Here is a 20,400-nt window from a genome sequence, read left to right on the forward strand (position 1 = left end):
TTTCATTACTTAAATTTACTTATTTCTCAAATATCCTTGATTTCCAAAAACGCTCAAAAAAAGTAAACTAGATGTGATTAATGGCACTGAATCTTTTTTTTAGTGATTTTAAATTATTTAATTTACCAAAACTAACAATTTTAACAAAATTCATTTGAAAACTTAGCAGAAGACACGTCACACAAAACACGTTATCCTTATTTTCGATTCCGAAACATGGCAATTGAAAACTGGAACCGTGGAGCAGAAAACTGTTAGCCGATTTGGGAACGCTGTTCTGTTTTCGAACCGAGAAACAGAAATTTCCTTTTAGTTGTTTCTTATCATGAGGTTATAATCTTGGATAATCTAAATATTACCTTACTCATTTGTTTTATAAATTATTTAAAATGTTTTCTAAGAATTTATTGTTAGTTTTTTTAATTGTTTTTCCCGTCATTACGTTACATTTATCTAAAGGTAAGTTCTTCAATCTTGATCTCTGCAGAGAATTTAGGAAGAATCTCCATAGTTAAAAGGGGGCCCCCAAAATGTAAACAATCAGTGACGTGGCCCCCTTTTGACACCTTTTAAAAATTTTGATGACTTTCTTCCTTAAATCCTTATATTTAAATGAGTATTTATGAATTGCAATGTTAATTTATTATCAGTTTTAAATATTATTTACTAGCATAATACAAAATTAGTTCCTTGACCCCATAAATAAAATTTTGATCACTTTGATTTAGTTGTGATTTATCTAATTAGTGTTATACTTTTAAGTTTATGACTAGTTAATTTTTCATTTCGTTTTTTTTTCTCTACATTTTCTGGTTTTCAATAGCCGGTATTATACTTTGTATGTTTTAATGAATTGTTACAAACGTTTAATGTAATAAAATCGCTTGAATCCGCATATCTGAAAGTGATATGCATTGCATGCTAAATGAGTAAGACTCCCTTCTTATTTATAATACATAATTGTTTTTAATACATTTTTGCAGAATGTATTACTTAAAACTATTTCTGCTTTCAATGATAATTAAACAAAATGGTATTTTTATTTGTAATTTATCTTTTCATTGTATCTATGCCTAATTGATCCCAACAAGGGTTTTGCTTTTAGGTAAATATAGGTTCTGAGACCTAAGATACTCAAAGAATATTATGAACCTCTCTTTGCATTTTGACTTTACAGTACTGTTTTTTCAGCTTAACTAGAGGACAAAATGTTAAGTCTTGATGCAGTATAGCAGATTCTGGCTCTATGTTATTGAAATTTACATTCAGGAATCTTAAACTGATGTAATTTATCAAAATTATGCATTAGAATTACCTTAGGGGGAAAGAAAGGTACTCCTGCTACTTTTTTTAATCAGGTTTTACCCTACTGCTTGTTCAGCTTATCTAGAGTGCATACTAATAGGATACCTCTCTTGAACTCTCTCCCTCCCTTCATTTGACTGCCCTACATTTGCAAATGAAGTTTGAAAGGAAATATTTCTGTATCTGTACTTGTTCATGGCAAAGGCAAGGTGCATAGCGTTTTTAAAAAGTGCTTAAAGGTGCTTATTTTCGACTTTTGTTTTTTAAAAGCCGTTAAAGGTGCTTTTTTCATTGGGTGTTTTTGAAAAGTACTTAATTTTCCCTTTTCCAAAATGAGATTTTTTTTTCTCCTTACCATATCAATTTTTAATTTGAATTACTCAAAAAGCGTTTTCATTCATAATTGTTCTATTCAACGTGTTCATTCTACCACAATCTATTTCGACATACCATCGGTCTGCAGCGTATGAAAGCACCAATCATTTTATGAGAAACTTGTGGGTTCGAATACCGAGTTGGATTCCTAAGGAAGGATTCGTGCATTCTCATGAGCAACTCTGCTGCATTTTTCAAGAAAGATAATTTTGAATGAATTTTTTTACATAATTGTGTGAAGTAATTCGAAATTTAAAAAATTGAGTGAATCACTCAATATTGAATGTATTTGAAATTATGAAATTGTTTTTATGGTGGCTAATATAATCACGAAAAGAATTCTTTGTCAGAAACTAGAGCTAGATCATACTAGAACTAGATCTTGTCACTTTTTAAAACTATTTTGCATTTTGTTAACATATATATGAAGAACTTTCAACAATATAAAGGGAAAAAATTATTAGTGTGTATATATCCTAATTATAAAATTTTGCTTAAAAGTACTTAAAAAGAAATTTCCAGTGCTTAAAAGGTGCTTATTTTTTGTTGAAAAATTTGACTATGTACCCTGAGAGGGTTTTTTAACTTCTAAAATAATATATAAAAGTTGGTCCACAGTTGGGTAAGAGTTAGTTCTCTCTGTGAAGATTTTATTTTATTATTTTTTTTAGTTTCTCAGGGCTACTGCCCGGAAGTTCCCAAAACCTTAAACTTTTTGTATTATTTTTAAAATATAATTTACTGAAACTAAAAGAATGTTCAGCATCTTGGTTAACATTTTGCTTTTTTTTGGCATCAGACTTTATAATTAAAAACTAACTATACACTTTTGAAATTGGTAATGATATATTGTTTTGATGTTCTATAATGTTCTCATCTATTATAGGTTTAGTTAGTGCTCAAATTGATATAACTGATGATGAAGAAGCTGATGTTGAAGATCTACAACCTGAATCAGAAGCTGCTGTTGTTGGAAAGGTAAATGTGCTATTTTTTGTCTTATTGCTAAAATTTTAGATACGTATTATATATTAATATTAGGAATTTCCAATGGAAATTATTTAAGTAGGCAGAAATAATCGTATGTTACAGTAAAATTCTATTTGGGCAAATTCGACTTTTGTTTGGATCAAAATTAGAAGTAATAAAATATTTTATTTTTCATACTCCTTTAAATATCACTTTAAAAATGAGTTTAAAAAAATAAACTGTTAAATCTATGCTGTAATCATGTACGTTGTTGCATTTATGGTTTTAAACTTTTATGTTTTTGTATGTGTTAGTATCTAATAGGACAGTATATTGGGTAATATTTTTCTCTTATTTTTTGCTTAGTCACTTGGTTAACATAAAATTGAGATATTTTAAATTAGTAATTTTAGACATAATGTGTTGGCAATTGTTGTGAATTGCCAAAAATTGTTCACGATATTTTGAATAGTTTAGAAAATTATTGATATGCATCATTTCTGTTAAGTAAGATTTATTGTATATATAATTTCATCATTCATTTTAAGTGTTATTAATTATTTATAACCAATGAATTAACTCTGCCAGTGTTCGTGCTATAAAATTTTATGCAGGTGTTTTTACGTTAAAAACCTTTGCTTCTTGTGTTTAAATTTTCTGATGATCAAAAAAATGTTTAATGAAGTCCACAAAATATTTTTCAAGTTTATTATTTGGCACTATAAGCCATATGTTCCACATAATTCATAGCCTGGTTATTTTGTATTTAGAGCCAAAACATTATGAAAAGCTAAAATATAAGGCAACCTATGTCAATCCAAAAAACATGTATATTTTTTAAACTTTTTTTTTATTAACAAAAATAGTAATGAAGAAAAAAAGGGGGAAATTTAGACATAATAAATGCAACAATGTTTAGTGGCCCCCAGCATATTTATTCCATAATCAGATTATTAAAAATTTATTGAACTTTATTATAGGAAACTAAGGTAAGTTGAATCTGTTTAATTTAATCTAATTTAATCCCAGTTTTTAAAAAAAAAATTATGGTAAATTTTAAAGAATTGTTAGTTTCTGATTAATATTCAACTAATTTTGAATAACAAACTTAAAAGTTTTTTAGCTTTTTACAATTTGAGCTTAATGTGTAGTTATTATAATCAATTATAATAAAAGTGTTCTTTACTCTGAAGGTAAACATGTTCTTTTTTATTTATAGGAAACCAGGGTAGGTTGTGCTTGTCTTTTATTTGATCTTAATCTTAAAAATCTAATGTCAATTTTAAAAATAAAAAAAAATTATCTGAGTCCTCATCAGCCACAGTTTATCAGTTGCTGGGCCAAATGTAGTCATCAATATTTATTTTAACCGCAACAATAAAACCAAGTAAATTTTCTGTTTTGTTTGAAATAAGATTAATATCTAAACTTTATCATAGCCTTAAAACTATGGATGGTTGACTGTATAAAGCTAAGCACATGTGATGCTAGGGGTTAACATTCGCTGTAAGATTTCTAAGTTACTAATTCCGATTGATCTATAAGCCCAAGCTTTAAAAAAAAAACACGCCATTAATCTTATTATACTTGTAACATAATGTAACATATTCTTACTTTTATTCAATGTAACATATTCATTAAACTTCAAAGAATGAATTCAGAAGACTCAACAAGGTACTACCCAAAAAATAACAATCTGCAATATTTTACACTTGATTTATGCTATGATATTAGTTTTCTTCAGGGTGCGTAGCGTTTTTAAAAAGTGCTTAAAGGTGCTTATTTTTTATTATGTTTTTTAATAGCCCTTAAAGGTGCTTATTTTTTATTCAGTGTTTGTAAAAAGTGTTTAATTTTCTATCTTTTAAAAGATTTTTTTTCTTTGCCGTATTGATTGTTGTTCTAAATTACAGAAAATGCATTATTTTCACAATTTTCTCTGCAGTATTTATCAGAAACTTGTTAGATCATCATGATTATGTCAAATTTTTGAAAATGTTATTGATTTTATGTTTATGAATTAGGTACTTTAAACGATAGAAAAAAATATTTTTTATTACTACTCAGATCCTAATTATGGGTTTTTTTTTTTTTTTGGAAAAGTGATTAAAAATATTTGTTGAGTACTTGAAAAGGTGCTTATTTTTTTGATTGAAAAACTGGCTACCCGTCTTTCTATAACAAATTTTATCTTTTTGTAAATGACAAACATTGTTTTGAAGACTTAATGTGATTAAGTTAACTGTTTTTTTTTAATTAGCTTTTGTTTTACTAAGTTTTTTTTCTCCTTTAAATTTGTTAAACTACTATAATTTCTTAATTCTTTAGATTGCTTTTGAAACATTAATCTAACTTTAACATCTTTATTGATATAGGCTTTTACTGTCCCATATGGAGTGAGTATCACAAAAACTCAAATATACTTATACTTGTTTGTTTTCTCTTAGCTTCCTTTTAAATAATAGAAATACTGTGATATTTTAACAAAATCATTGTTTCCTTTCACGTCATTTCCTTTTAGGCAATTAAAAGAGTTGTAACTTTTCAGTAAATCATTGAAAAATCAATCTTCAAATCACCTGTTTATGTGTTTCCACTAAACTTTTCAATTGTTGAATGATGAATTCCTACACAAATAACTTATATATTATTTCCAGATGTAGTTTTTTTAGTATTTTTCTAAATACAAATATTTTTAGAAATATATATTTTTTAGAAATCATATTTTTTTAACTAATTGTTTGTTTTATTTTGACTTATACGGTAAGCTTTGATACACTCATATTTTAAGTAAAATACCTTAGTATGAAAATTAAAAAAGCTAACAGTGTTTGATCTGCATAATTGTTGAACTGGAAAGGACAAAATTTCATATTGCGATATGTGTGGGTAGCCTTATTCAAAAATGTGTTTTCTTTCTAATTTATTATCTAATCTGTTTTTTTTTTTTTTTTTTTTTTTTTTTTTTTTTACTGTATACGTGGGCAGGTGTCTGTCCCTACATTTTGTGAAAGATCCTGTTTTTGTAAAAATGTGGAAAAAAACTCCTCATATTTATGAATATAATACAAGCGTTAATTCATTCTTTCAACCAGGGTCCTGCTTTTGTGAATTTGTGCAAATAAGGTTCTGTTATTGCAAAAATTGCTAAAAATTTTATCAAGAAGTTTTTAAATTGTAAATAGATACAAGATTCTGCTCAACAATTGATGTTACTAAATTAGAGATGCAACATACAAATATTTGGTATTTAGCCTATACTGCGCAACACCGAATATTCATTTTGGATGAAAAATGGAAACAAAATCACTCACATTTTTAATAATTTCAATTGACGTATTTTAAATAACACAACTTAAAAATGTATCACTTTTAATGTGTTATGCATTAAGTAAACTTAAACAATTCTTAAATTTATATTTTATTTAAAAAATTTCCAGAAATAAATTTTTATTTACATAATATTCTATTAATTAATTTTATGAATTAATATTAATAAGAATGCACACACGATGTTTGTAAAAGTAGAAATATTTTCTTAGAATACTACATTTGAAATTTAAACTTAGGGAAACTTAGTTTGTCTCGAACCATCTATCTTTCCCCTCCCCCGGGAAGAATTTATTCAATTAAAACAATAATAGAGATAAAATAATTTGTGAAGGGTCCGATTAAAAGATAAATTATTTTGTGAAGGGTCCGTTTTTATGAAAATATATTTTGTGAGGGGTCCGTTGACGGACCCAGATTTCTTCTAAACAGACCCCTGGAATTGAACATCTTTTGAAAAAGCCTAATGTGATGAATTACACATTCTTATTCAAAAAGAATGGCTGTTGTCACTTCCTGCTCATAAATGAAGTGTATAATATACTGAGGAGGGCCGGCCAGGTGGCCGAGCGGTTAGCGCGCCTGACTGTGAAGCCAATGGCTGCGGATTCAAATCCCGCTCTGGGCATGGATGTTTCTCTCTGTTGTGTGTGAATGTGACCCACCCTATGAACGGATTTGTGGCGTGGGCAATGTTACTCGCCTCCGTGACTTTGGTTCGCAGGTGCCCACTGGGGAACGCGAAATGAGTAACACCTCTGGCATCTTCTTAGGCTTCTAAGTTCAGTGCCTGCCATTCGAAAAAAAGATATATATATATATATATATATAGTGAGGTGGAAAAACTGATAAGTCAAATAAGATAATCCTGATTCACTTCTAATTTCAATTCTCATTTAGCTTGGAATTTCCCTATATTATTTGGAAAAAAATCTACCAATATTGCAACTTACATTCAAACTCACCGTCTCCTGATAGGTGAAAAATGTGATTGGCAATTTATTTATGTATTTTTTTAATGGTTGTTCATTTTTAGGAAAATCTAGGTGAAGATGAAGATTCGGATGATAAACCACTGAAAGCATCTCCTGATGCTGACACAACTTTTCTTTTTACTCAACCTGCTGGAATAGTCTCAGGTAAAATAAATAACAAAACAAAAAAATTATGCAGGCTAAATTTTTTTTACAAACTAAACTAACAATGTTTAGAAATGTTCAGTTTCCATTTGCATACAATATTTTAATACTGTATTTTAGGGGTGCACAACCTGCGGCCCTTCGACTACTGAAGTGCGGCCCGCGAGAGCTTCTAAACACAATAAAAAAATTTTAAAAATGGAAATTTTTAATCGCACTTTTAAGTCATCACGTTTTTACACAATCAATTTTAACGGATTCTTTAGTAAATGTACGTTTAACGCGCTTTCTTTAAGCCGATTTTATAGTAAATATAAATTTTTTTTTTTAACAGTTTTTTCTGCTTTTCTACGTGATTTCGAAAATCCCGAATTTTTATTACGACGCGAATTTCAGATCGCAAATTTAAATAATCACTTTTCTTGCACTTAATTTGGGATGATTTCATCTTAAATCTAAGTGATTTTTTATCTTTTTTTGCAATTCTTTCTCTTTTTTTCAAAAATTTTTTTCGGCAGTTATTGCTATGCGTTCCCACGTATTATAAAAAATTCCAATTATTCTATTACGACATGCAAATTTTAAATCATGCATTTGACACGCTTTATTCATGCTGAGTTCAGCATAAATATATATTTTCCCACTTATTTCTATGCTTTTCCACATGATTTTGACTATCCCGTTATTTAACTATGATGTTATTACGACACGTGATTGTTAATCACGCAATTAAATAATCACTTTTTGATACGGTATTATGGTACAGTTTTATAGTAAATCCTAGTTATTTTTCCTTCGTTTTTATTTCCGCAACGAATATGATTTGGTCGAATGTAGTAATGAATTGTGATTTTGTCAAAAACCAAATATTCGGCAAAAAAAAAGAAGAAAAAATCGACTGAACGCAGTACAATTGGGGCCAAATAGCAAAATCTTATACTGCTACTAAACACTGAAACTAAAATTTTAATGCTCAGAATAATATTTCCTTGAAAAACGTATTCATAAATTAACTCTAAAAAGAACGTTTTTGCCAATCAAGGCGAATCAGGAACGTTTTTGAAAATGTCGAAAGCGAAACAGAGAACATAAAAATCAATCTTAATTTTTGAAAAAAAATTTTAAAGCTGAACACCTCAGTTTTTCAATTACCAGAAAAAGCCAAGAAAAATGAATTAAGTCATCAGAAATGCTATTAAAAATTACTGCGTTATAGTGAAAACGTCTAAAAAAAGTTTTTTTTTTATTTAAAGAAAATAAAAAGATAGAAAAAATGTTCTTAATTTTTTAAGTGAAAATCTTATGCCGAAAATCTCAATTTAAATTTTTCTCATTGCCATAATTTTAGAAGAAAAAAAATTGCTATAAAATAAATTTTATTAGTAACTTTATTTTTAAAAAAAATGCTGAGTCATAATAAAAATGCCTAAAAAAAGAAAAACAGAAAAAACAAATTTTTCTTAGTTCCTGAAACAAAACTTTAATACTGAAAATCACACTTTTCTATGTTACTGGTTATTTATATTACAGTACAGGGAAAGAGTGATAATAAATTAATAGTATGAGACGTTCTGTTAAAATGCTGGGTTATAATAAAAACTGCAAAAAATGGATCCTTCTCAATTCTCAAAGTATCGAAAAAATGACAAAATTGACTTGTCTGATTATAATTTTTAAAAAAAAAGTAATATCTATAAAAATTCAAAAATAAAAAAAACTTAGAAAAATACATTTCTAAAAAATATTCTGCCAAATATTTGACTGATCATTCAACCAACTGAATTTTTCACAGAAGGGCCAAATACTCGTTACATCCCTCCCTAATTTAAATGCAATGTTATTGCAACTTGAGAAATTCATAAAATGGCGGAAAACGTGAATTTTTAAACTGCTCACTGTTTGTAGTTTAGATTTCAATTTTTTGTTGCTTAAGTGATCTTTTTCGATAAAAAAAAGGAAAATGTTTACGATATAAAAAATCTAATAATTAATAAAATAAAATAACAAAGTACATTACAAAATAAGCATTGAATGTTATTTTGAACTATCACAGTTTTGCTTTTATTTTAGGCTTTTGTTTAAAACCTATAAATTTTCTTCAATTAAAATATTTAATTTGAATGTATTATACAGTAGGAAACCGATTATCCGGAACGATCGGGACCATCGCTATTCCGGATAACTGATTTTCCCGGTTTTCTGGGTCGCTACAAAAAGCCGTTTATTTATTCTTAAACCCAAATAAAAGAAAAAAAAATGGAAATAATCTTAAAACGAAGAAAAACCGATGAAATAATACACTAAAGATTATTTCTAAAATGATGGTAAGGTAAACATCTTTCAAAATAGAAAGAAAATCCTAAAATCTTAAGAGGAAAAAAAAAATTTTTTTTGAAAATGGCCGGAAAAATTTATCGAATTTCATTCCGGTTTTTTGGTTTTCCGGTTTTCTGATTTCCGGATAACGGGTTCTGTACTGTACTTAAATATGACTAAACTTTTTCCTATTTTCATTTTGTAGGCATTGCAATTTTTTTTTTATTTATTAGAATTTAATTCAAAAATGAATTTTCGTATTACATGATATGATAAAAAAAAAAACATTTCTTTTCTTCAATGCTTATTTATTTTGATAAATCTATTGTTCATGTAACAAAAATAGCAAGTTTTTTTTGTAAAAAAAAAAAAGTGTAAGTTTTTTTATTTTTGAATGAATTCTAATAATGGAACACTACTAAGTTATTGATATTACTAAGTTTATTGATTAAAAAAATGGAACGCTAATGTTTAAATAAACATTACTACATTTGTCATTAACATGTCTAAATACGTGTGCGGCCCTTCGTTAGCCAGCCAGCTGTGCAAGTGGCCCTTCACTCAAAAAGGTTGTGCACCCCTACTGTATTTATTAAAAATGAATTATAATTGTAAATTATTGATTAGAACCTTTTTACCTTTCATTCGTAATAATTAAAGTAGAATTATTTAATGTGAGGCTGTAATTTCTTAGTAGGTTTTTTTTTTACGCTTTCATTATTTTTGTCTTAAAATATAATTAAGGATTATTTTGTGTTGTGTTTTCATACTTTATTTATTAAAATGAAATATAACTGTAAATTATTGATTTGAGCCTTTTTTTTTCATTTATAATAAGCAAAATAGAATTATAATGCGAGGTGATAAATTGAAGGAAAAATTATTTTAGATCTAGTATATTTTAAAGCTTTGAGGGGGAAATAAAATCATTTTTATTTCGTAAATTTTTTTGATATTCTTATAGCAAGATTAGTTACAAATTTCATGAATTTCAATTTTCTGTAAAATTACTTACAAGGATTCCTTTGAGAAAAAAAAAAATATTTTTTTTTTGAATGGTAAAATGGTGCTAGAAAAGTCTGTAAAATTAGAGGTAATTAATTTTTCTTTCCTGGTACCTGCTGTCAAACTTTACTACCCTATAAGTTTTAAACTTTTTCTGACAAGCAGAATTTATTTTTGTTTTCTCGCCAAATAGAATTTATCTTCAAAAAGTTTTTTGACCTAGTCTAAAAATTTTCATCAATCAAAGTTCCAATATATTTCTTAAGTAATCAAAAAAGATTACATGTTTATGGTGTGTCAAATGTTTTTCAATTTATGTTTGAATCGAATAAAAATATAGACTTTTCGCTGCGAAAGTTTTTTTTAATTTTTATTATTTTGTTCAAGAACTTAGGTTGATATTTATTATGCTTAACATCTTAAATATATTGATATTAAATTTATTTTTATTTAAAAACTGTCTCATAATTTAGAATTGCCTGCTGGAAAAGATGTGCATTTCCTGGTAGGTTTTTCCAACAAGGGAAATAAGGATTTCATTGTCGATGCTATGGATGCTTCATTTCGTTATCCCATGGATTTCACATTTTATATTCAAAATGTGAGTTACGTGTTTGGTTTCATTATTTTAAAATATATGTAGTTAACAATTTTTTTTAATGTGTAGTTTAATTTTGTTTGTGTTTTTGGGAGTTAAATTTTGTATAAATGCAATCTTGAAGTATCACCTGTTCTACGTCGAAATTAATGGAACTTATATTTAGTTAAAACTAAATAACAATATTAAATTTAGGTGTATTGAAATGAATATGTTGCGTAAAGAACAGTAGTATTGACTATTTCATTATTCTGATAATTGTCTTATTAAATTTTGATAATATAAATGTTTCTTTTTTTTTCACTTTTACTATTTTTGTTGAAATACTCTTAACTAAGAATATGCCCAGAATTTTGGTTCACCACTCGTGACAAAATATTTGCACAACTATACTGATTCTACTCTCACCTGCTATTCCACTTAATTCTCATTAAATTATCAAAAATCTCCTTTTATATTAAATCAACTTTATTCGCTCTTAATTTCGCATTGCAACTATAGACCAGTGTTTTCATTACAGAAAAAAAATTAGAGAGAATTTCTCACCCTTTCTCAAAAACAGGGTGAGATCTCAAAAAGTTAAGTGAGATTTCTAAAAATTAAAAAAAACGCGAATAGACTTGGAAAAAAAATATTTCTTTAATTATAATACATTTTTAACATCTTCTAATTTTTAAAGCATTGAATATTTTTGCTGCATCATCCTATGGAAAACGCTCTATATCTACTTTTTCATCAGCTTTTCTCATTAGGTTGCTCAAATGTTTATCAGTCATTTGTATAAGATATTTTGTCTTAATTCGGTTTTGAGTGCTAAATGACCTTGCAACAGATGCTGAGCAATTCGGAATCACTTAGTAAATTTGTAGCATTGAAAAAAAATGTAACGTCTTACATGAAGAAATCTTACCTTCCGTGAACACGGGGTTGCAGAAAAATGTGTTCTGAAAGGTGTTCCGTCATTCGGGGGGGGGGGGCATTGTGTTCTGCTGTTTGCACCGGTTCTAAACAATACTGGTAAATAGGGAAGTTAGATAACAGGGATCCATGTTGAAAATAATGAAAGATCAAGGAAGAAAAGTGAAACGGATTTTATTCAAAATGGCAGGAGACGAATTTTTCCAAAATTCGCTCATTTTGAAATTGATTAATAGAGTGCGCGATCTTCTCGCGTTAATAATTTTTTCATGCGAGAAAAGAAAAAAATAAGCGAGATTCTCACGCTGTAGTGAAAACACTGTATAGAGGTTGATGTTATAGATCATTTCTCTTATTTCATGAAATCGTAATTCATACATCAAAGTTCAAATTCACAATATCGACAACACATAATTTTTCATGGTCAATTAGTTTTAGGAATCACACATTGTTGCAATTTATATTAATGTTATGCTTGATGTTTTGCATATATTTTTTAATCACAAATTTTAATCTATATTCACTTTATTTTCAAATCATTATTAAATGTGTCTGTTTTTGACAGTTAATTTGTTTCAATTTTGAAAATATTTTTTTAATATATATAAAATAAAAATTTATGTTCTTAATAAGATAGACCTATATTCTTAATAAGATAAGCTTTTTCATCTGTTAAGCTTGTTTTATTGCTTTTACCTGGGCTTCTTTCACATTAATATTATGTTAAAGTAATGCTGAAATTCGCCTTATAGTATAGATCAGTGGTTCTTAATAGGTGCTCCTCAAAACCCTAAAGTTCCGTTCCAGAATCACAGGGGTTCCAAGACTTGAGATTTTTTACTAGTAATAATTATGTTTATATCCAATCCATTGTTTAATTTAATATTTGGGTGTATGAAATGCTTTACGTAAATGTCAATAATACGAGAATATTATTTTTTTAAAAAAGGGAGGAACAATATATTAAATTATGTAAAGGATATGCATTTCTAAAAATTACTAGTCATTCTTTTTAATTAAAATTAAATTAATAAATTCAAGAACAAAGATTTCGCGTTCTCTGATAACAGTTCTGTTTATAAAAGCTCTTTTTTCTTTTCTTTTTTTAGAAATATAATTTTATCAGCTTACACCAAGAACAAATTCAAAATTTTATTTTACTCTCCACATTTAACAGCTTATATTGATTTTTTTTTTATATGTATAATCTTCGGGTTCCACCTGATAAAGTTCGAACATATAAAATTCCACTGCCGGAAAAAAATGAGATCAACTGGTATAGGCTGTTATAAATTGTTTCTATATCCTATAAATATGTATTAATCATATAAAAATAGTAATGACTTCAATAATAATAATGATTTGTTTTAATTTTCAGTTCTCTGCCATTCCATACAATAGAGTTGTCAAGCCTAAACAAGATATTTCTTTGTATTATGCTTTTTACACTAGTGAGACATACAGTTCCCGTCCTTTTGGTTTAGTAGTTAACCTCTACTACAGAGACGCTGTAAGTTTGTTTCACAATTATTTTAGAAAATTATTTCAATTTATTTTTTATGGGAGGGCAAATTAATCATTTACATTTATTTAATTTATAAGTTTTAATCCCGTAAGTGTCATAAACTGAATATCAGCAAGTAATTAAAATTAGAAGACAACAATTTTATTTAGAAAAACATCTAAATTTGCTCTCTTTTATTTTATTCATAAACTATTACTAGTTCTCGATTTCTTTTTGAGATGGATAAATTAATTTTATTATTGTACTATTTATATAATACTTGGATCTTTACTTTTTAAATAAAATATTGAACTATATTTGTTTTGGTTATAAAAAAGTTATTTTAAAACAAATCAATGTTTCAAGTTATATATTCATTGGATTATTATTTGGATTATTTTTTTTTCCACGAGTTTATTGGATTTAGGCATAAAATTTCTCGTGTAGTTTCTTCCTAATCAGGCTGTTGCATTTAACCATTTAAAACAGGGGTTTCCAACTTATATGAGGCCGGGGGCCACAATTAAACATACAAATCAAATGGCGGGCCGCAACTTTATCAAAATTTTTTGTAGGACTCTTTTATGTTTGAAGAAACATTAAATATTACTGTCAGAGTTTTACCAAGTTGTACAAAACAAAAGTATTGAATTGCAAATTGAAATAAGAAGTAGATTTTTAAAAATATTTAATTGTTATTAATAATAATTTTAAAGACATAAATGAATAATAAAAATTCGGGCTACAATAACTTTAATGTGCACCTATGTATTAAACAATTAATATGCAACAGATATCTAATTGTTGACATAAATGAATAATAAAAATTCGGGCTACAATAACTTTAATGTGCACCTATGTATTAAACAATTAATATGCAACAGATATCTAATTGTTAAGGTATTAAAACTTACATAGTAGCACACAAAATATTCAATGAGAAAATTAAGGTTTGTCTGCTACAACCACCAGAGAATTGATATTTACATTTTAAATTTAAAATTTACAAATGTGTGTGTAAATATTTTCGTCCAAAGTGAGTGGTTTCAAAAAGTTAAAAGTCTGCAAGAAAACTTTTGATACGCACATGCTAAATTATATTCACAAAATACAAAAAAAAAAAAAAAAAGAGAAAAAAAAANTTTTGTATTTGAATAAATATTTTCTTGGATGCAAAACCTGAAAAATAAATTTCTTTGCACCGTTGGTATGTTACATTTCACAGAACAAAGAAATTAGGTTTTTATTAACGAGAAAAGTATTTTAAACCCATATCGAATTTTTACGAAAATTGTTCGCAAAAAAATTACATATATTTTAGTTCGCGGAAACCCCTGATTTAAAAGCTGCTGATTGTGTATCCGTCTAATACAAATGTGCTATATACAGTGGAGCATCGTTTATACGACGCCGAAGGGACCACCGAAAAACGTCGTATAAACGATAACGTCGTATAATCGATTTTTACTTCTAAAACTGAAACTAACTCTGTTTTCAGTTAATTTTAATGTTTAACGTGTTGATTTACATAAATTTCTAAATTAGACAAAGCAAAACAAACAAATAACCAAAGGAGAAAAATTGCATTGAGCCATTTGAATGTATGTTACCTTTAATTATATTTTCTTGCTATTATTCTCTACAATGCTTTGAATAGCGAGTTGAAGTTACTGCTTTCTATGATGCAATTTTAAATTTCTAATCACGGCCAAATCTGATGGCTGAAGCGCACTTGTGCAATATGCAGGAAAAAAGAGAGCTCTTACATTTTCCAAAATAATTAGTATCGATGGGTGCCCTGGACAATGGTCGATGAATAGCAAAATTTTTCGTTTTTTCCTCTTTATAACATTGTCTAGTTTTTTCAGTCATCTAGTAAAAATTACGGTCGTCATCCAAGCATTCTTGTTGGCACCCTTTTCTGTATCATTCATGTTGGCAAATTCCGCCCTTTTTTAAAATACACAAGAAAAAATAAAAAATTAAATAAACGTGAACAAAATCTAAAAACCGACGTATAACCGATTCTGTGCGTCGTATAAACGATATATTTTTACATTAAAATGAATAGGAATGATTTGGGACCACACTAAAACGTCGTATAAGTGATCGTCGTATAAACGATGCTCCACTGTATATATATAATGTTTCATTTTGTTTACAAATATTGAAAATATTTATATGCTCTATGTTTGTATATATAGTATGTGCATATGCTTATTTATCCTGTGTGTTGTATGTATAGAGAGCTATGTGAAGAAAGCCCCCAAAAATGAGGAAAATCAAAAATTCAAACTGCATTCTTTTGACCACAGATGACCACCTTTTAAATTTTTTTTTTTACCACCCTTATTTTGGACGTAATCCTGACAATTAAATTCAGGGGCTAATTTTACATTTTTACGCCACATATTTTTACTCCATAAAAATAAGCATTCAATTTTTATATTGTATTCGTTTGACCACAAATGACCACCTTTTAGTTTTTTTGCCACCCTTATTTAAGCTGTAATCCTAAAAATAAAGCTTGGGAGAAATATCAAATTAGCCCCCGAAAATAAGAAAAATAAAAGATTTTAACAGCATTCGTTTGACCACCTTCCTTTGGACATAATCCTAAAAATTTCGTGGGCTAACTTCGCATTTTTATGCCCAAAAATACTCCAGTTTTTATATTGTATTTGTTTGATCACAAATGACCACCTTTCAGTTTTTTTTACCACCCTTATTTAAGCCGTAGTCCTTAAAATAAAACTTGGGAGAAGCATGAGGTTATCCCCCGAAAATAAGGAAATTTTAAAATTTCAATTGCATTTGTTTGGTCATAAATGCCCTCCTTTTAATTTTTTTTACCACCCTTATTTTAGCCGTAATCCTAAAAAATAAAGTTTGGGGGAAACGTGTGAAGTTAGCCCCGAAAATAAGAAAATACAAAAATTTAACATCATTCGTTTGGCCACAAATGGCCCCCTTTATTTTATTTGACCACCCTTAATTCTGCCGTAATCCTAAAAAAGAGACTTGGGAGAAGCATGAAGTTAGTTTCCAAAAATCAGGAAAATTTAAAATTGCATTCGTATGACCACCTTTTAGTTTTTATTATCATCCATGTTTTAGCCACTTTAGTCGCTCCTCCTGAGCCTCATTTTTAGGATTACGGCGGAAATAAGGGTGGTAAAGCCGAGAACTAAAAGCTGGTCAAACGAGTGCGGTTTAAATTTTTCTGATTTCCGGGAGCTAACTTCATGCTTGTTCCAAGTCTTGTTTTTAGGCTAAAATAAAGGTGATCAAACAAATACAATATAAAATTTGGATTTTTATTTATTTGGCATAAAAATGCTAGGTTAGCCCCTGAATTTAATTTTTAGAATGATGGTCAAAAAAAAAAAATTAAAAGGTGATCAAACGAATGCAGTTTGAGTTTTTAGTTTTTCACATTTTCGGGGGATATCTTCGCATAGCTTGTATGTATATTCACACGTATATCTAGTTGTATCTTTTTTTTTCCAATAAAAAATTATAGTCATTTTTTAGGATTTATTTAATTTGGAAATAATTGTTTGGTACTAGCAGGCTAATTGTTCAGCTTTCGATGTAGAATAAAAAATAAGTCACCATTCATTTGCAAAATGATCTATTAAAAGTTAAAATTATGTGTCAAAAATTATTTTGTATATTTTTTTTTGAATGTTATAAGCTTAATGTTATTAAATATTTATGAGGTGCACAGTTAGGTAATTGATGCTAAATTCACAAAAATTTTAATTTGAAAAAAAACTTTTTTTAAATTTATTCTTTTAAAATATTTTTATGCAAAATTAATATTGCAGCATTATAAAATTTATTGGAACGTATATAGATATTTCTTACAGAAATTTTTCCTTCACTGATTCTTAACGAAAATAATAAGTTCATTATGACATAATTTATGCAAATTGGGGATATTCAAAAATGTTTAATGTTTCTTTGCCCCTTTTTTAATAAAATGAATTCTGCTATCAAGAAGTATTCTAAGTTCACAGAGACATTTGGGGATTGTGTACACAATTCTTATTTATTTTTTTATTGTTATTATTTGGCTTTGATCAGGTGACAAATGATATTCGGAATTGAAATCTATTCTCTCCGAAGAATTAAAAGTTTATTCAGATTTCGCTAAAATAAGTTAGATAATCATGTTAAAAAAGTACAACTATGTATGAGGGCCTAATCTCTCTTAAAACAAATATAGATAATGTTATAGATAATGTTATAAATAATTCAGAGTGTTTCATTTCAAGTTCAAATTTAAACGGCTTCATAATGTTGATTGGGAAATAGCTAATAAAAGTTTTTCTAGAAAAATAATACCATCTGTTAAAGTTGTGTATGAGTAAGTGGGCGCCGAAAAGTTGGTTTTAAAAACATATAAAATTCAACTGTTACAAGATATTTTATTCTTTGTAAAAACATTTTTTGTCATGAAGTATGTGTTTCATACAAATATATAAATATTTGTTTCTTTTTCTTTTATGAAGGATGGTCACCAATATCTAGATGCTGTGTTTAATGAAACTATTACAATTGTAGAAATCGAAGATTCACTTGATGGTGAAACGTAAGTTCTTGATATCAAACAATATTTTATTATGAATCTATCCTATCATTTTTTATTGAATGTAACATTTTTCTCGACAGCTTTTTCCTCTATGTCCTACTTGCTGCCTGCATTGTTCTTATAATTGTTGTAACCCAACAGTTTTTGGTCAACTTTACTGTAAGTTCTTCTATTTAATTTATTTTCTTTTTGTATGAAACATTTAAATTGATAACAGTTATGAATATGAAGTAACAAAATATGTGTTATGCATAAATATGATATTTTGTTTTATTTCACAAATATTTACCCTTATTTATCTTAATAAAACTTTGCTCCTTGGCATTAAATGAAAAATATGTTAATTTGATAAATTACTCATCACATTCTTACCTTTTTATAATAAATTTGGGACCCAATCATTGTAAATTTAAAAGTATTATATGTTAATATTTACTATGATTACATTTTTTCCAGAAAAAGAAAATTTCATCTGGTCAAAAAATTGAAACTGGTACTCAGAATCATCAAAATGATGTAGACTATGATTGGCTACCCAAAGAAACATTGAATGATTTCAGTATGTATAAGATATATATTGGGATATATTTTTCATTTTTTTGTTAACATTCATTTTCTAAAAATCTGGTACAACAGAGCATCATGGATTGTACTTTACTTAAACACAACTCTACACATTTTTTTAAAATTAAATCTCCACAGAGTTCTGTTTTGGTAAAAACATGCTTGTTGTGTTACAACACTTTCTTTTAATGATGTGAAGTAAAAGGCAAGAACTAAAAAACTGGATTTTTACACATGACAAGTATCAAAAAACCTAGGGGGATATTTAAAATGAATTTATGAAAGATTATCTATGCAGTTTAGCAAAATTTTGAAATTCATATTGAACGAAATGTGATTAAAGTCGTTTTTATTACAGATATAAATTAAATTTTTAAAAACTAATTATCTTTGACAATTAAGCAAAAAATTAACTTAAAGTAGATACAAATTCATAAATGAAAGGTTTTAAAAGTAATAAAAATGTGTTAAATAAGCCCATGAGGTAACTTGTGAAAAGGATACGGTCAGGTAGGGTGAAGTGAATATAAAATCGAGCATTTTTAAAGTAGGCTCTAAAACCAAGCTATTAAGTTGTTTTACCGAAATTTTTATGCATTTTATTTACATTGGATTCATATAGATTAACTATCTATCACAGTTTATCTTTTTTGTTTGATTGTTTTCTTACTGTAGTACAGTGTTTCCCAAAGTGTGGTACGCATCAGGGCTAAAGAGAATAGAAGGGCTAGTTCACTCCGCTCTTAGAGCTGAAGCTACGATTTCCCTCCTCATGACGTCACTGTGTTCACAGATCTCGGAGATCGCAAGCAAAGATATTATGATAGCTTTGCATCTTTCTCTTTGTTAAAATAAGTTAGACTTTTTCTGGTTATTAGCTTTCAAACTTTACGTAATGAACACATTATTTCCGTTCATAAACATAGATCAAAAAAACTTTCTTGGCCATTATAGTTAAAAGAATACCATTTTAATCTTATAAAAATGTTTTACTAGTTGGCGAAAATGACATTATAAATACTTTATTTTAAAAAGTTCAGTTTTAACTTTAATTATTAAGAAAAATGAAAGCATATATCGACACTTTTTTTTATCTACATATTCTTTTATAACAATAAGTTGAGTTAAATTACAGGGATGAGATTTTTCCGCTTTTTAGCGGATTTCCGCTTTTTAGCGGATTTCCGCTTTTTTCACTTTTATCGATTTTGAATTTCAGCTTTTTTATCAAAAATTCAGATTTTCTAAAAATTTCACTTTTTTTTATAGATATTCTGCTCTTTTAGAAAATTCACCGATTTTCAAAGAGAAACAGGAAATTCAAACTACATAGCTACCAATCCTTTCTCATTTTTACTTATTTTAGCTATTTTCTCCCCTTTTACACGCAGCAGATAAGATTTTCCGAATTTTTTACCCGCCCTCCAGATAAATCCGATTTTCGTAGTTCAAACGACGCTGCTTCTGACAAACCTTTTAGAGGTCCCAAGCCTGGAATCTGCTAATATCTCGATTCTTATTCATACGATTTTAATATCAAACATAGCTTTTCATATTTGCGTGTTGCGATTCTTATTCACACGATTTGAATATTGTACGTTGCGATTCTTATTTACGAGATTTGAATATTGTACGTTGCGATTCTTATTTACGCCTTTTTAAAAACCTATGTAGCGATTGGTATTCACTCAAGTTTAAAATTCAATGTCTTGATTTGCTCATGCGGTTTATAATATCAACCATTGATTTTCGTATTTATACGTGATTTTAAAATAAGGCA

The 20,400-nt window shown here is 27.8% G+C and overlaps 1 protein-coding gene across 2 annotated transcripts in view; it reads left to right on the forward strand.

The window, feature by feature from the left end:
- Nucleotides 1-222: 222 nt before the first annotated feature.
- The window catches only part of LOC107451692 (signal sequence receptor subunit 1 l(1)G0320), a 24,094-nt gene continuing 3,916 nt past the window's right edge, over nucleotides 223-20,400 (forward strand). The window contains exons 1-8 of one of the 2 annotated variants that reach the window (XM_016067866.4): nucleotides 223-459; nucleotides 2,567-2,658; nucleotides 7,016-7,118; nucleotides 10,913-11,040; nucleotides 13,334-13,465; nucleotides 17,977-18,056; nucleotides 18,137-18,215; nucleotides 18,513-18,615. In XM_016067866.4, coding sequence (XP_015923352.1) covers nucleotides 390-459; nucleotides 2,567-2,658; nucleotides 7,016-7,118; nucleotides 10,913-11,040; nucleotides 13,334-13,465; nucleotides 17,977-18,056; nucleotides 18,137-18,215; nucleotides 18,513-18,615 — 787 coding nt within the window. In that variant the 5' untranslated portion in view covers nucleotides 223-389. Of the gene's footprint in view, nucleotides 460-2,566; nucleotides 2,659-5,030; nucleotides 5,046-7,015; nucleotides 7,119-10,912; nucleotides 11,041-13,333; nucleotides 13,466-17,976; nucleotides 18,057-18,136; nucleotides 18,216-18,512; nucleotides 18,616-20,400 lie in introns of those variants that run through there. The other variant, XM_071179435.1, reaches the window with a different exon arrangement.

The sequence above is a fragment of the Parasteatoda tepidariorum genome, chromosome 4 (genome assembly GCF_043381705.1).
Source record: "Parasteatoda tepidariorum isolate YZ-2023 chromosome 4, CAS_Ptep_4.0, whole genome shotgun sequence".
NCBI lineage: Eukaryota > Metazoa > Arthropoda > Arachnida > Araneae > Theridiidae > Parasteatoda > Parasteatoda tepidariorum.